The sequence below is a fragment of the Haliotis cracherodii genome, unplaced genomic scaffold, assembly GCF_022045235.1.
Source record: "Haliotis cracherodii isolate W230 unplaced genomic scaffold, xgHalCrac1.p SCAF_4, whole genome shotgun sequence".
NCBI classification, from domain to species: Eukaryota; Metazoa; Mollusca; class Gastropoda; order Lepetellida; family Haliotidae; genus Haliotis; species Haliotis cracherodii.
This window is the reverse complement of record NW_027266297.1, coordinates 35549248-35566372: the sequence shown is the minus strand read 5'-3', so window position 1 is coordinate 35566372 and position 17125 is coordinate 35549248. Positions and strand designations below refer to the sequence as shown.

The window sequence follows — 17125 nt, the reverse complement described above, 5'->3', positions numbered from 1 at the left end:
ACATATCAATCACAGTTTTCCTGAATGACGTTGTCAATCTTATCAACATGACATGATTTTAAACTTATTATTAAACTTGAGTAAGGTATACAAACTTATTTGTGAATAGTTCGCAACACAAGTGCTGAAATACAATTAGAACATAGCTATTGTTCTGATACTCTATGCTGTTTTGAAACTATATGTTGTTGTTTTTAAATGTATCGTTCAAATATGATAGGTCGTTTCAGTACAAATTCGTCATGGTACGTACACATATCAAAGTAAATTAATCTAATTTTCCAAAAATCTGTTTCCCTTTATAGCTTTCTCAGTTAAAATGATTAACTTCACTATGTTCGTTAAATATTTACTGAGAAATGTGTCGCTCCAGGCATAAATGTTGGTTTTAGTTTCAACATCTGCTTATGTCAATTTCCTTAAAATCTGGACAACTGGGTTATCTCATTTATAGACTTCACCTGACCTGCATCTTAAAGTTACCTAACTCCTCCATATCAGCTAATAAAAGTGATATAATTCGTATTCACCCGTATCAAGGTAAATATCACCTGTTTACATGTTCAGGGGTGGTCGCGGGGGGTCGGCGAGGGTGCCCTGCATTCAGCCAATCAGAAAGCACCGAGCGTGATAGGTTATTTGTAGTGGGAATTACTGAAGTTATATTGTTTAGGCAAGAAGCTTGCCCGTCGTCTGTCGGTTAAATGAGTCATCATCCACATCGAGTGTCATATGGCGGTAAAAGCGGAGTATACATGCTTGCAACAGTTGATATGCCGCAAGGGTTGTGAACTTGGTATTTATCGACTGCTAATTTGACTTGCCCGTCACTACCTATCTGCAGCCACTGAACAGTCAGAAGTGAGAGTACTCGTTTGAAAAAAAAAATCACAGAAGAAAGGTGTTTTGGTCTGTTGACAAGGGATTATTGCGGATGCTCAGGCCGAACCCGTGACCTATATTTGCATTGAGCAGCAATTAGTTTGTCGTCTGCTTTTGGAAGTGACAGCTGTTGAGCGCGCGCACGCATTGTGATTGTCGTCTGCTCTCAGTGAAGTCCGGATGTGGTGTTTGGTCCGTGCACTGGACTTAATGTGAACTTGACTTGCAAAAAACAGTATTCTTGGAGTTTTATCACCGCCGTGTGTGTCGAGACTTATGGAAAGAGCTGATCACAACAGAATGGTTCCTGTCGAGGGTGCTGATAAGTATACCGACTCCATTGAGTTGTCAAACGCATGCAGAGAATTCTACCAGTCGAGACTGAAAAGTGCGCAGACTTTGAAAGAAAAATGGGGAAGTGACAGAAAGGTTGTGAATATCTCTGACAGCAATGGAAATGAAAAGAAAAAGTCATCAATTGACATCGCCATGGAGAAACTCCGAAGCGAGATGGTAAGGTTTTTGAAAATATTTCGGTTTTTGAATTTCTTCAAGTGATTCATATCCTAGGTATGGCCAGGCCACATGTGGTAACATATGGGGCATTGTATATATGTCAGATGTTACACGCTATTTAAAGTCTCAAGACATGGTGACTTTATTATTTTGATATCGACTTGCATTGTATCCACTTTCATTGTTTTGTTTGTTTATGAGCCTTGAGCACTTTCCTTTGGCATGTGTGACGTTGTAATGGCATGTACTGTTATTTAAACGAAAGGAACATTTCTAGATGATGAAACTGACGATTTAAGTTATATTGATATTATAAGCACCCCAGTCAAATTAATACTGTGATTAATTGGGTACATCTGAAAGAGAATTTAATATTTTATTGAAGCGACATATTTTTTTTATCGATGTGATTACTAATGATACAGAATATTTAGCAAGTTGTTGAATAATCCTACGCATCCCCCTGTGTGACATCGAGATTAGTCCTTTCCCTAATCATCTTCATTGTAGTTAATTATCGATAATAATGAACTTAGTTTGAATATAGTCTACAAATTCATCACCCCCCCTACTGTATTGTTCTCTCCAGGGTTTCTTTCATGGCAGGAGACTCGCCAGCCCTCCACTCCACGCAGGGTATTTCTTTGTTCAAATATGTTCTGGAGAAACAAATGGACGGATAGAAGACTTTCCAAATGTCAAGAGTTAACCTCTGGCCATTGGGTCAAACTTTAAATCAAACCGATTCCAGAATGCATCAGTCATGCATTAGCACCTTTCAGTGCCAGGGTCATCAAAAACACAAATATTCCGGATTCGGTTCATCACCTTAGACGCAACAGGACTTTATTTGCCCCATTCTGTATCTATCATTCCCTCTTAGTTTTAACAGCTGGGCCATCCACATGCCCGTTTGATCTTAACCCTTTTAATGTCACTCACTCACCACTTTGCAGTTTAAGGAGGACAAAAAGTGACCTTTTGATCTCTTTCTCAACTGAAACCCTCCCGCCGTTTAACTTTATGCTTAATGAATCACCATCATATCCATGGAATACATATTATACAATTTCAGTTTGATAAAGTTTAATGGGTTAATGTATTTGTTGAGGGTGAGTCTGTCACCACTAGGCCCAATTCAACCGACTTAATAGCTCTCTGAAAAACACTGATTCGTCTCTCAACGTCTACATTGCAAACACCAGTGACTCACGATACCCTTACAGCGATCTTTGACCAGTTCGACACCCCTGATATCGGATCCAAGCCTTGTGGCTGTGTTACAAAGGCGATTATTGCTCGACATTGGGTAATTTACCTGCGCATGCAAGCAAATAACATGCATATAACCGGTGTCAGGTGGTGCTAGAGACTAAATGGAGTGATGGACAGTTTGTAAGGGTTACTGATCAACCAATAAATAATTCGTCACTGGGTTGTTTTATACATATCAGGACCAAGTTAAAACTGTTGTGTAAAGGGCACCGACTGTACATATACCAGTGCTGTACACGTTTCATTACAGTCATGGCCCTCTGTTTGCTCACGAGTGCATTATCACACCCAATCCAACCGGCGACAGCGCGATTCAATTGACACAAAACTGCGCTTGGCGATAAAAGAATCGGTTTGAATCGTATAAATGTCAACCAGTAATAATCTCGGGTATATCGTCCATGCGGCTGGAATAGCATATGGCGTTATTTACCCGAGATAAATTTAGATAAGGTGGGATGAGTCATTCCTCGAATTGAAAGGACAATTTTCTTCCCGAATTGAAGTCGTATAGAAGTGTCCGAGAGGAAATTATGGCCTGTAGAAAGTAGTGAGGAAAACTCAACGTAAAGGAGCTGGTCTTTAGTAGAGCAGGAGACATCATGTCTAGGTGTCGGACGGCTAATTTACTATACATTTGTCATATTTTTAACTTCGTGGCTGATCAACGTCGATCTCAGTGTTGAAGGCTATAAACATGCGCTTTTGTTAACCCATACAACCATGAAACGACTTGAACAATTGAACTTCCTTCCCAGCTCACCTTGCTGTAATAGACACTCTTATAGCGCCTATAATGCACTTATTTATGAATTTAATACTTCCTGGGTATTGAATAAGCCAATGTCCTTGGGTGTATACTCGTATGGCCACGGCTTTCTGTATGTATTGTAATGAATTATATGTTTAACAGTGTTGTGTATGTGAGGAGTGAGTATGATTTACGCCGCTTTTCCAGCAATCAGAAATAGCCTTCATGCATTGTATCCATGTTTGGAATCGAACCCGGTCCTTCAGCGTAATGTGCGAACACTTTAACCGCTAGGCTGCTCCACCACCCCTGTGAGGGAGAGATAAGGATGCGAATATAGGAACTGCAGTAATTTGAATTTGTATTCTGCAGCAATTACTTCATATATAAACTTGAAATACATTCAGGTACAGGTTAAAGAATAATACGCCTTACGTTGTACAAGTTTATACTTTCCAGCTTATTTTCTTATTACTGTGGGCGGTATCAAAACAATGTCGTGAAGAATGCTGTGAGGTTCCGTTGACATTTTCACACAAGCTTGAACAAGACGTTTAATGACCTCATTCACCACGCAGTAACTATAGTACTATCTAGATAAGCTGAGACAAAGAACGATATGCCACATGACCAATTAGGGCAATTAAGCACAACAAGCCAAGCCCTCGTTTGGGTATTAACGACATGTCATTTCACAGTGCCCTCCACTCTTAACATTCCAGTCTCTATGACACACGCATTAAAATATACACAGCACAATACGCGCTTCGGTTCGCTGTGTAAAATGAGTAGGTGGAAAAAGCAACCTTGCCGAACCCCGTATATAGACAGCTGACAATCCTTGCAGACTCATCTTCCATGATGACCCAATTTTGAAATTTACTGTCACACATCTTTACATTTGATTGTGTTAAGTTGATTTTTTTTAACAGTTTGAATGTGTGGTGGATATTGTCGAGTCATAGCTAATAATGTTTGTTTAACCAACTGTTAGAAAGTTCGTTTGCATTAGAAATGTTACAAGTTTACACAAAGTAAAATTTGTATCTTCATTACGTCATAGCGCAAGCCATGTGATAGTATGCGAACACGCGTCTTCGCACGTAAGCGTGTGTATACACTCCCATAAAAGAGTATAAATCATATTCAAGCATCGCCGACATGAAACAAGGGTTATGATCACAAGAGTTGGCAGTTACTACATACTCAATGAATACCAAACAGTTAGCCATCTTGAATTTTAAAGAAAAAATTTTTGGGTCGTGAAGACTGAGCACAGAGTTTCATATTTCCCTTAGATAACGTAACTATACCCTGATTGTATTCTCCGATCATATGACATCATCCTAGTGGCATAGTATGTCAAAAGGCTGTGTTTCAAACCATTTGTATATCCCTTACGAGAAGTGGATGAATATGTCACGATGAATGTGTATCCGACACGGTCCAGGGTTATTGACAATGATTGCTGATACATACTGACTTAAGGGGCATACGAAGGAGAGGTTGGTTGTAAGTCGGTTGTAGACCTCCCCAAACGCCAAGCGACTTCCTTTCAGATGAAAGAAAACTTGTCAGATGATCAGCTATAGTCTTCAAACGTTATGAGATGAAACCTCTGCTGTGGCTTTTCCTTCGTTTGATTTACAATAAAGACACATATATGTATAACATATGTTTGTGTCTTATGTCAATCAACCGTTACAGGTGATAAAAAGGATGCATGTGATACATGTCTGGATATTAACGAACTCTACTTACACTATATTCAAATCATTGGTGCGATATGATTAATATAACAAGAATGGGATTGTCTACAATGTTAAAGTGAAGTATTAGCATCACATTTAAATGAGACATAATCATTAAGTTTGAGGTTATCTGAGCAGAGGTCATCCTTGTTTGGGGCGATCCCTTGGTCTGTCACATTCGAGGATTTCTTACTGTTAGTCACCACTGATAACCATGTTGTAAATGCTCTTGTAGGAAAATCAGTGTCTGCCATGTTAACGCCAGGCGTGGGAAATTCCCTTCAGACAAATCCTTGTTATCACCTGGGGGAGACCGGGATACTGCCAATGCTATCCTTGAATGTTTGAACTCTTCTTTTGAGGATACGGGGCATTTACTTATATCCATTTATATCCGAGATTTTCAGTTGATTCTCAGGAAATTCTTTGCACGTTTATTTAGGACGGCAACTTACTGACAAAACTAGAATCACAATCATTGCGGATCGGGGATTCAAACCTACTGTTACAGGATTCTGGCACGCTTTAAGGGGCACAACTCTGCATTGTGAATTGCAGCGCCTAAGACGTTTTGTATTGTATTCAACGTGTGTCTTGCCCGATGGACATCGCCTGTACCGAATTAAGAGTCTAAACACGTCGATAGAACCTGTCTGTATAGTACGAACAATTTAAGCACTTCTTTAACTGACATTCTGGTCTTAATCCAATAGGCTGGTATCTGATACATCATGCTGACTGGTGAGCCTATTACTCCTTAATTGAGCAGCTTCCATCACCCTTTTTCGGCTGCACCAACGACACAAATTGTTTCGAGCTCTTAAAGAAAGATAAAACATAAATCCCCAGACGGCCATAGTGTCACGAAGCCTCACTCCTGACGTTAGATTATGTGAGTATAAATAGCAGTGTACAGTTTCGTACCCAAGGCGTTGGTTGGGTATCCTGTCTGATGTACAGTTGGCCTGTCGTGGTTTATTGGCATAGTGACTTGATGTCCTTTAGTACAAAGCCAGCTGCCACGCATGGCTTGGGTTGACTTGGGAGGTGCTAACTACTTTTATTTAGTCATTATGGCATATTTACCCAGTCCCTGGTATATTTATACCATCAGGCTAAATGCTCAGATAATTGGTTTGATAATCGACTGGTATAGCCATATGCCATATGTAACAGCTAGCCCGAATGTCCTTCGCGCATGAATATCTATAGTAATAACGTGAATACATTGCTGGCCAGGGGGTAGTCAGGAAGTACGAACAATAAATGTAGGCAGTTGAAGTGGAACATTACCACATTTAACACATCAGTGACAAACATTATGTCCGATGCAATTCCCTATTTTGACTTGTACCATATGTTCCCGTGTGTTTTCATGTTAAAAGTTGAATTGCCCTTGCATGTGTTTCTGACGGGTACCACCGGTGTGGCGGGATACGCTCGCCGTTTTACGAACACGTGGTATCATCACTACTTGATAGTGCTTCATGAACACATGTTTATGCTATAGTTATAATGGTACAGTATACTTTGCTTTCAGTAGATATTTCTTATGGCTATGGAAATGGTTTTATCACTTTTACTTCAAGCCTGACATTATATCTAGAAAGTGATGATGATAATTTCACTTTGCTAAAACTACATAAACCAACGAAAAGAGTTTCCATTTAGGTTACTATCAACTTATTTTATTAATCTGCTCGTGGTGAGTTGAAATTTGGTATTTTCAAATATAATGGACACTATATACTAGTTCCTATCCGTACTCCCACCAACAGAGCCGTCTCTTTCTTTGCACGACGTTGAACTAAAAAACAATTCTAAAACATTTGCATGATTAAAAAGCTAACATCTAGCGCAACTCCAAGCATGCAGCAGCGCTTTTCTAATGATCTACAAACACGGAACGTGCTCTTTGTCACTAAGACATCGGCCATGAAAATCGATTTCAAAGAAGGAAAAAACACATCCAAACACTTTTTCCCACCAGGTAATTGTTTTATTAAAACCACTTCTATTTGCGGTGTCGCTGAGACAGCTAAGTCGCGAATTCTAAACCATGGGATCAAAGGAAAGCCTACCACAGACAGTACCGTTCCGAAAGTGCCCAGAACTTTAAAAATGTTTCCTCATTTGTTGTCATGGCAACCAGGTAGGTCAAGGTGTATTTTGTGATGACTTACTTGAGGAAAATCTGTGAGTCAGACACCCTCCTGATCCCCGTCCCTCCCCCGACAGGACGCGGATGTTCACCCTCAGTAGTGTTGCCAACACCTCATTGGGACGCTACCAAGCCACTTGTCGGGGTAAACACACCTATCTCAAGCCTTGATTCTACCTATGTTTACAGAGCCGGGTATTTCCTTATTCACCTTATCCACAGAATCACTCGATTATCTATATCAACATAGGCCCGTCATACCCACAGTTGGGACCGTCTGTACGTAATCGGAATGCGTGTGGTATTTTTCAGTTTGAGTTTATAAAGATCGCATGGATGACATACCATCGTATTGACATTTATGGGGACATTAGTTGCATGTATGGTGAATCTATTTTGAAGTGGTCGGCCTTGGTGTGACGTGGTTAATGCGGTTTTAAAACGTTTTGTAAACGTGAAACAATGCAAGTCTATTGCAATGTGACCCCAAGCATGTGTTTTGTCATTGACTCCTTCAGATGTGTGATATACACACGGTTTTACATCAATATCAGTATGCTATATGTCGATAATGTTGTTTTACAAAAATATAGTAGCCATGAGGGGGCCCAGTCGTCTAAGGCGCCGCGATTCCCTTCGGACTCGACAGAAACCTATGATTGTGGGTTCGAATCCCGATTCGCCCCGATTATGTTTCTATGTTAGTCAGCACCATACCCGTGCTCGTAGGTTTCACCGAAGTGATAAACGTCTGAGACCTGCATCACTTCGGGCTTTCCTCCCACATTAAGCTGACATGCCGCGATATAACATGAATACTGTTAAAAGCGGCGTTAAACCCAACTCACTCACACTAGTAGCCATGATACGACACGCAATTTGACCCCAGACATGTCATTAAATGGCTCTTTCAAATAGATGGTATGAAACAAGTGTGACATCTATTTAAGTGTGTTGTTGCTCTTCCGTATTGGGGGTAGAAGTGTTTATAATCAATTAAACAATAGTTATTTGATTGTGTCGGAAGGCGTTGGGGATAAGGTGACGCCGCTGGCCATTATAAACAATACTGTGCGTTATGACGGACACTCATTAAACTGTCACAGTTTTATTTCATCATCATTAATTCCCGTCGCTAGGTTACTGTTCCACCTCGTAACAGAACGTGTCCCTGGGGTAACGTACTGTGTCTGGCTGGAGTTTATGTGTCCGATTTTATTGACAGGACCGAGTTTAATAATCTGATGGTGGCATGCTTCTCTTATATGACGCCATAAACTGGAAATAATAGCATGACCTTGAGGGCTGCATTATGAATACAAACGAAATGGATTCTCTCCCTCGGAGTGAGTGAGTAAGTCAGTCAGTCAGTCTGTTCTTTCAAGTTATTGAGTTCGAATAGACAATGCTTTTAGAAAGTGGTCGGATGTAACATATGTTATATTTGGGATTACTGTTCTGTTTGTGACGGGTGGCACCGGTGGGGCAGGATACCCTCACCTTTTCGCGAACACCTGGTATCATTACTATTTGATAGTGATTCATAAACACATGCTCATGATAAACTCGGAATTGTACAATCGACTCTGTTTTATGCTGAGATTTCTAGTGGATATGGAAAGGGTTTTGTCGCCTTTTTTATTTAGTAAAGTACAAAGTTTTATACGATTTGTCCAGTCCAATCCGAGATTCAAACCAACCCTTAAGTTTTGTTTAATGCTAATTTTGCAGTTATATCCCGGTGTGTAAGTTAAATGTGGAAGGAAAATCTCACGTGATGCAGGTTGTTGACGTTTGTTTTGTTAAACTCTTTTGGGTACCTTTCGTGTGACGAAAGTTACATTTTTTTTTTCATCAAGAAAACGGAATGAACCAACGTGGGGAATCAGTGTTTACAAACCGTTTCACGTTTACTTGAACGACCTTTTGACAGAGATAGATTATCAACGGGTATTTTTGTGGTTGTGGTTTGTTCTAACTGAATTTAAGGAAATACGAGTTCTGTAGCTTCTTTGAAGATGTCTTCGGTGATCGAGTACGTCCCTTTAAGCAAGTTAAGTTTCAATTTCTGTTTTACACTCCGCATTTAAGGGCGAATGTAATTTTATCCTAATTCTGCTTCAAAGAAGTGTTTCAACCTTTGGTATTAGCTATGAGATTCTCGGAGGAGGCATTTGCAATTATTGATGTTTTGCTTTGTTTAGATAATTTTCACTTCATCTTTCGGGGACATACAGCCTTTAATTTACCGAGTATAGCATAATGCTTGCTGATATTTAAAGAGTCAAACCCGTGAGCATCCGAGTGAGAAGGAGTTCAGTTTGTCGTAAGACGGGATTGGGGATAGGGTGGTCAGGCTCGCTGACTTGGTTGATGCATGTCATCGCATCCCAACTGCGTAGATCGATTCTCATGTCAATCACTGGATTGTCTGGTCCAGACAGCCGTCATATTGCTGGAATATTGCGGCGTGAAACAACAAACAACTAATAGAGTTAGTTGAGGTTCTACCGGTGAATGCTTTTCGGCCTAAAAGTATTTTCGTGCCTTATCGATAATTCCCGTATAATAGGCCAACTTTTATCAGCAGCCGCACTTCCTTGTCCACAGGCCAGCTGTTTAAAGTGACCACTGGCGAAAGTAATACTGACCTCCCAGACCGTGCAATAAAAGTGTAAGGAGGGGACTTGGGGGGTCTGTAGGTGGAAAACATCCTGGCATGTCGGTCACGTGGTAAAGGCAGCGTTCACAACATGGTGGCATATTGCTCCCATCGGTATACATTAGATATGCTTGTAGCAGTAATAAAACTGGTGGAAGGTGGTTATTTTGAAGATATCGTATACACTTCAGAGGTAGTGTTGTTTATGGTTTACGCTAAGTAGTAAACCAACCGGTTCTGGGAGGTCGCATGCGCGTATATTAGACAATATATGTCATTCCGTCGTTGTATACAAGTACCGTTGTGTACAAGATGCCAACAAACACAATGTAAACAAGACAATAAGGAATGGCAGGTTCAGCTTCAAGAGATGCTTTAAGACAAATTGATAATTTACTGTTCCTACGTAAGTAGTACTACAAGATCAATAGAAAACACTTGGCACCATTTGTATACATATTATTCTACACACATTCTGAATCTGTCAATTTCTTAAACCCGCACGTAGTCACATCTCATTGTGGTTTAATTCATAATAATATATATTTCTGAATGCAGTTCTATTCGAGCTGCTAACTGATTCATGCATAGAAGGGTTATACTATTGTCTAGGTACGTCTCCTTATCACACGCTGTGGTTGGTGTTTTAGGAAGAGCGAAGGGTTATTGTGTTATCTAGGTACGTTCTCTTATCACATGTTGTGGCCAGTGGAGTTTTAGTGAAAGCTTTGCCCAAACATGTTGCAACCACCGTGTACCAAATAGTCATCCCTATTAGCAGTTGTTGTTTGTTAGTGGACACGAAACATAACGGGTATTACGCATTTAGCCTACATTGTTTCGGTGCCCAATAATACCCCATACTTTACCTCAGTGTTATTTTTTGACTGACATCATAAGGGCATGGCTTAATACAAGATATGTTTGTGGATCACGTTCCGTACATGTAATGATGTCGACATTAACCCATATTCTACTCTTGTTGCAGGCTTCGTTGATGGACCAGGACCTATCACTGATGAAACAGCTGCTGACGCTGAACGAGGAGATTGAGGAACTGAAATGGCGGAGGAGATACTGTTGGAGCAAGAGTTCCTTCCTCAACAGTTCCTGTGAAGTAGCGAGCACTGATTGGTCCCAGTCGGACATGTCCATTACCAAGATGGGGGACGACCTACCGCCCAAGTACCCGTCACCGTCAAGCCTGTCTCTGTCAATAGACGATAGCAGGTGCTCGTTCTACGATGACGCCGATAGTGCCAGAACCTTGAGTCGGGAACAATTGAAAGGGTCCATGTCCAAAATGGTTCAAAAGATTCAGAAGCTTGAACGTGATTCTTATGACTCTGGTATTAACGAAGGTTACACAGAAACGTCGATCCCTGTTCCCCAGCCTCTTGTGACACACTTGTGATGACATATAGGCGACATCGTCTTCATCCGTACATTCAACACGGCTTGTGCTAAGAGGCTGAAAACTAGGGTAGTTATTCTGAACACGAAAGATTTATTAATATCAGCCTACGTAAAGAGCCATTGATGACTGGTGGTATTCTAGTCATACAAATAAACACGATTTTTCCTCTTGTAAATGCAAATACGGCCAGTCATGAAGGCGGAAGTGGTTGGAGAAGAAATGACCTTTAGTGACCTTAACATGGACGCCAAGCGTGAGGCTTCGTGGTTGTGCGTGACTTAAGCGTTATGTTGAGGACTACACAATAAGACCACGTTGTCGACGACTCGCACGTTGACTTGGGGGCACAAAGAGGACGAAGGTCTCTCACCCGACTGTGTTTACATCCGTGGTTTATTTCAGTACACGGATCGGTGGCCATGTGAACGTTGAAGTAGTCACATAAGTGCAACAGTTTCAGACAGTTCAACGCCATACCTTGTCTCCGATGCAATGCATGAATGCATGCGTTTATGCATTTTGAAAGCATGCGTGTATGCTTAATGATTGCATGAAAAGGTTTGATGTAATTCATAAGAGAATCCAATGTACAACTGGCATACAGTTGAAACTTATAACAAAAACGGACATGCCTTAGGCTTGATATGCCTAAGTAGTTGGAACTCTTAAGGATGGTTGAATAATGAAATATGTGTATTTTAGAGATTGATATGAATGGTTGTGAGTCGATGTTTGGCGACATGTTGGTATCTGAGGATATTGAATCAGAAATTATGACTAAGTGCTAAATCTCGTCATATATAGATCGCACATGAGCCACGCTAGTTTCTTGCCATATCTAGCAGTGCTACTGACATTGTTACAAGCATTGCTTCGAGCGATGATGTCATACCATAGAGCTCTGGTTGATTAGTTGTGATTCATATTTTGACAGGGCCTCGAGGAGCTTTACTGAACGGTTGACAGCAAACTTGAGATATTGATAAACCTGAACAAATAACAATAAACGAAAGTGCCATAATATTTCTTTTGACGACTATGTGTATTGGTAACACATGAGTGTACATATGTGATCATTAGCTTTGAATGTGTTTAGCTTATATGTTCTATCCTGTCCAGATTTCATTTACGCAATAAGAGTTATTCTAAGCTGAACCAAAAATACGAAGTTTAATGCCAATTTTAAAAATGATCACATAGGCGTAACAACTTTACAAGACCAACCATTTTGTAAATTTTAAAATATTTAAATGTTGGACAGTGTGAAAAAAGTCGACCCAGAATTAAAATAAAGCGTTTTTTATGATTTTGTAATGCATCTGCTTCCTCAAACTTTCACGAATGTGGAATAATTCTCTCTCCGTTCATCAGTTTTATTTATGATTCGTTCACTGATCCCTTCAACAAACAAATTCATAAACTATGTAAAAATAAAATGCCAAATAACACTACTTGATCATTTTAAATCAGCTGACACTTTTGATACAGGTGTCGATTGTAAACGATCTAACTGTAAATTCAATTTAGATGACATAATCGTTGTCTTATGACTGATGGGTATTTCTGCATATCGTCTTCATTGTTACATTTGTGTAGTATATTTTTTGCTACTATAATATGACATATCTTAAGAGTAATAACAAGCCACATTAAACTTTTACAAAAATCACCAATTAGCACATGCACAGGGTATACAGTGAATCTGGCTGCACTGAGTATTTACCTGACACTCATATTGTATAGTGTGTAGCCACTTGAAGTGTCGCGATACTGACCAATGTCCATTGTCCGATGTCCAATGCAAAGTCCATTGTATTGTGCAAGTCTCAATGCAACCCAGTGTGCCTATCAGTAGACGCTTCTGGTTCCCCGACTGCACTGATGGAGACACAGTGTTATTGTTAGTAGTATGTTCATGTACATTCATGTTTGTTCTTTATTTATTGATTATTTCTCCATAATAAAATGATATTACACATACAGGTGGCCACTGTTTTGTTTGCATGGTACTGATAAAGGATCATGATGTTGGTTTTACGCCGCTTTCAGCAATATTCCAGCAACATTAAAGCGGGGGCCACCAGAAATGGGCTTCACACATTGTACCATGTGGGGAATCGAACCCTGGCATTCGGAGTGACGAGCGAAAGCCTTAACTACTAGGCTACCCGACCACCCTCTAAAGAATCATGGGAGGATTGGGCGTCTTTATGGGGAACACCCGTAGATGTGACCCATGAGGAGCTGTAGCTAAATTGGGTTTACGGCTGGCCTGGTGGTGTATGGGTCATCAGCTCCCACAGTTGTCGCCCTTAGTTGTGTCATGATTCGATTCCATCTTGATCTTTGTCTGTTAGCACCATGCAGTGTTCATGGGTTTAACCAAACGTCTGAGACTTCACTCACTTTGAACATTCCTCCACATGAAACCACAATAATCATATTTTTCAAAGCGGCGTAAAGGGAGTGCACGCATGGCATCGTGGTCTAAGGCTTCACTACGCGTTTGCAGATTTGCTCCCCTTAGCAACACAAGGGGTTTGAATCCGATATTCGATCCTGTTATAATATTTAGGTCTTGTAGCATCCTAGCTCAGTAACCTCACCCACATTAAATACTCAATATTCCGTATGAATATATAACTTTTCAAAGCGGTGTTAAGCCAAAAATAATCACTTACTCACTATTTAACTGTTACCCACGTACGAAGATTCCAAGAAACGTTATGCCTTTGAGAAACCAGCGATCATACCATTATTCAAGGCCCCAAATGAAAACTTAACTAGATAACAAATTTGTCAAACTAATCGCTCATCGTGAGTAGTTTATTTGGAATGAAAATGAAGTAGCATTACCCAGAACACTCAAGGCCATCTTCACTTTACCACCGGACTGTCGTGTCTAGTGACGTCATCCACGAGACGCCGTCTAGCAAGGTTCAGTTAGATCTCCCTCCTCATCCATCACCCCATGCCGACTCCCGCTCCGTTTGTTCTGGGTAGCCGCAGGTGGTTAGGAATGCTAACTTCCCTGACCTTCTGAGTTTTAGACCAAAGCTGCAGCGTAATAAAGTTTCAAACTATTAACGATCGCCGCCACCTGCTTTGGTTTGAAAAGCTTTACGGGTATCTGAACTATCATGCATTAATGTTTAATAACAATATTTTTCCGTCTGTTTCGGGAATTGATGCGTGACGGAATACATGTGTCAAATCTGATGACGGGAAGCGTCGATATTCAGTTGTCGGACAAACCTGCCATGAATGGATGACGCTGTTAAAATCAAATATGTATCAGAATCTGGTGTCTAAGCCTTTGTATGTCATGGTTGCCATAACGACGCATAAGAAGGTACCGAATAATTCCATTACTGCCAATGTTATAAAACAATCTAGCTTTGACAGACGCGATGGTTACTACTGTGAGGCGCTAAACCACAAAGTGTGTGAATTGATGGGGCTGCTGGTGGGGCAGGACATGCTTACCTATTTCGCGAACACCTGGTGTCATCTCTGAGTGAGTGAGTGAGTTGGGTTTAACATTCCAGTTATATCACAGCGTGTCAGTTTAATGTGGGAGCAAAGCCTGAAGTGATGCAGGTCTCAGACGTTTACCACTTCGGTGAAACCCACGAGTACGGGTATGGTGCTGACAAACCTAGAATCATAATCGGGGCGAACCAGGATTCGAACCCACAATCATAGGTTTCTGGCATGTTCAAGGGCCGCAACACTGCACAGCGAATCGCGGCGCCTTATACGACTGGGCCACCCGTGCCCCCTGTCATCTCTGAGTTCCAGTGATCCATTCATAGAATTCATCACCCCTTTTTTACCTTTTACGCCCAGGGAATCTGTTTCGTCGGAAAATCGAGACTGATTATTCTCTGGCGTTACCGTTTCATATTTAGTATAGCATATGCAAGAAGGAGGGGTGTGTTTACACACCCTAAGACAACTATATAACAATATATATATATATATATATATATATATATATATATATATATATATATATATATATATATATATATATATATATCAAATACATAAAACTGTTAACAATATGTATTCTCACATCAAAGGCCCGCGGAGTTTACAGAAAGCTATGACAAACGTCTCATTCATAAGCATTGTCAGCTTACATATAGAAAGAACACACGATACGACTGATGAGATTCGACCCCGTGCCGTGTTCCCGCTGAGTGGGGGCACACACCATTTGGCTATACGTGCTCCCGGAGACAGGAAGATTTAAGATATGTTTTGCTCCATAATAACAAACTGAAATCATATGACAATCGCCTGATATGTTAGGTCGATGACCTTATAATATCAGACTGTTTAATGGTTATTTGGGAATCTCCATCAATTCGGACTTTTCTCCGACATCAAACTGACGCGCGGTCCTGCAACTGCAAAAGCGGCGTATACCAAACTCACACACTCACTCAATCGGTTGAGGGTTATATTATGTTTATAGTAATGGTGAATCCGGAAAAAATCGCAATAACACCCGAGTCAAACACATTGATGATTTATTGAAAATATATAACGTCCACGCCAGAAAATATCGAAAAAAATCGATTATCTGTGAAACAGATTCCATTAGGCGTAAAAGGCAAAATATTGATGTAAAGTGTACGAATGGATTACTGAAATGAACGTAAGAAAGTCTAATCGGTGGTATTGACATTGTTGAATGGTTGCCAGTGTCTTGTTGCTTATAGTAATATATTGCCCTAGAACTATTGTACACTCTACTGTACAAACAAGCTTGTCGTAAAGTGTGTGAGCTCATATCTCCCCCGAAGTGATGAAAGACTCGAGGTACCTAGCCCACATTCCAAGCATGACCACTGCACACGTCAATCACTGCTGATTGGGGTCATCCACAGGTGACCTTTCATTGTAGCATGTCCATACAGCAGTTGTCGCCCTTTAGTTTTAGATGTTGCATAATATAATGTCCTTCCACTTTCATACTGAGCGAAGACGCCATAAACTCTATCTGGTTGCCGATTAGCCATTACTTACTCGTTTTCGAGTATGTTACCAAATGTTACACGTTACCCTGTTTGGATTGCTCGGTTGTCACGTTAGTGTTTGAATGTTTTTTGTTGTTGTTAAACGCTGTACTCAGCAATATCCAAGCTATATGACGGCGGTCTGAAAATAATCGAGTCTGGATCAGACAATCCAGTGATTGACATCATGAGTATCGATCCACGCAATTGGAATACGATGACCTGCATCAACCAAGTCAGCGAGTATGACCACCCGATCCCGTTAGTCGCCGCTTACGACAAGCATGGGTTGCTGAAGACCTATTCTATCCCGGATCTTCACGGGTCGTCAGGTTCGTTCCATCAGCGAAGTGTTGGACGTGTCATCGCGCGTAAATAAACTTTTATTTTCAAATTCGTTTTGAACAGCAAATACTCGCTCATTCACCTAATGTCCAGAGCAAAGGGTTCTGTTCTGTTTATATTCTGTTAAATCTTAACGTTCTGGCACACTTACGTCACTAGTCACCCATCCGCGGTAACAGGTTGCGTGAGTGAGTGAGTGAGTGAGGTCTTCTCCAGACGATAGCATGTGATAATCGAACCTTTGGTCTGACGTCCTTACGTTCATAACACTGACCATCCCCCATAGTACACTAGGCTTCTTCGCTTATAAGAGGGCACGGGTGGCCCAGTCGTCTAAG

At 40.7% G+C, this 17125-nt stretch overlaps 1 protein-coding gene across 1 annotated transcript; it reads left to right on the top strand.

Moving 5' to 3' along the window:
- The first annotated feature begins 680 nt into the window (after nucleotides 1-680).
- LOC139478609 (uncharacterized) lies at nucleotides 681-13395 on the top strand. The gene is made up of 2 exons (XM_071261160.1): nucleotides 681-1395; nucleotides 10987-13395. Exons 1-2 carry the CDS (start codon nucleotides 1159-1161, stop codon nucleotides 11410-11412), a joined length of 663 nt encoding a protein of 220 aa, XP_071117261.1. The 5' UTR covers nucleotides 681-1158; the 3' UTR covers nucleotides 11413-13395.
- Nucleotides 13396-17125: the final 3730 nt, after the last annotated feature.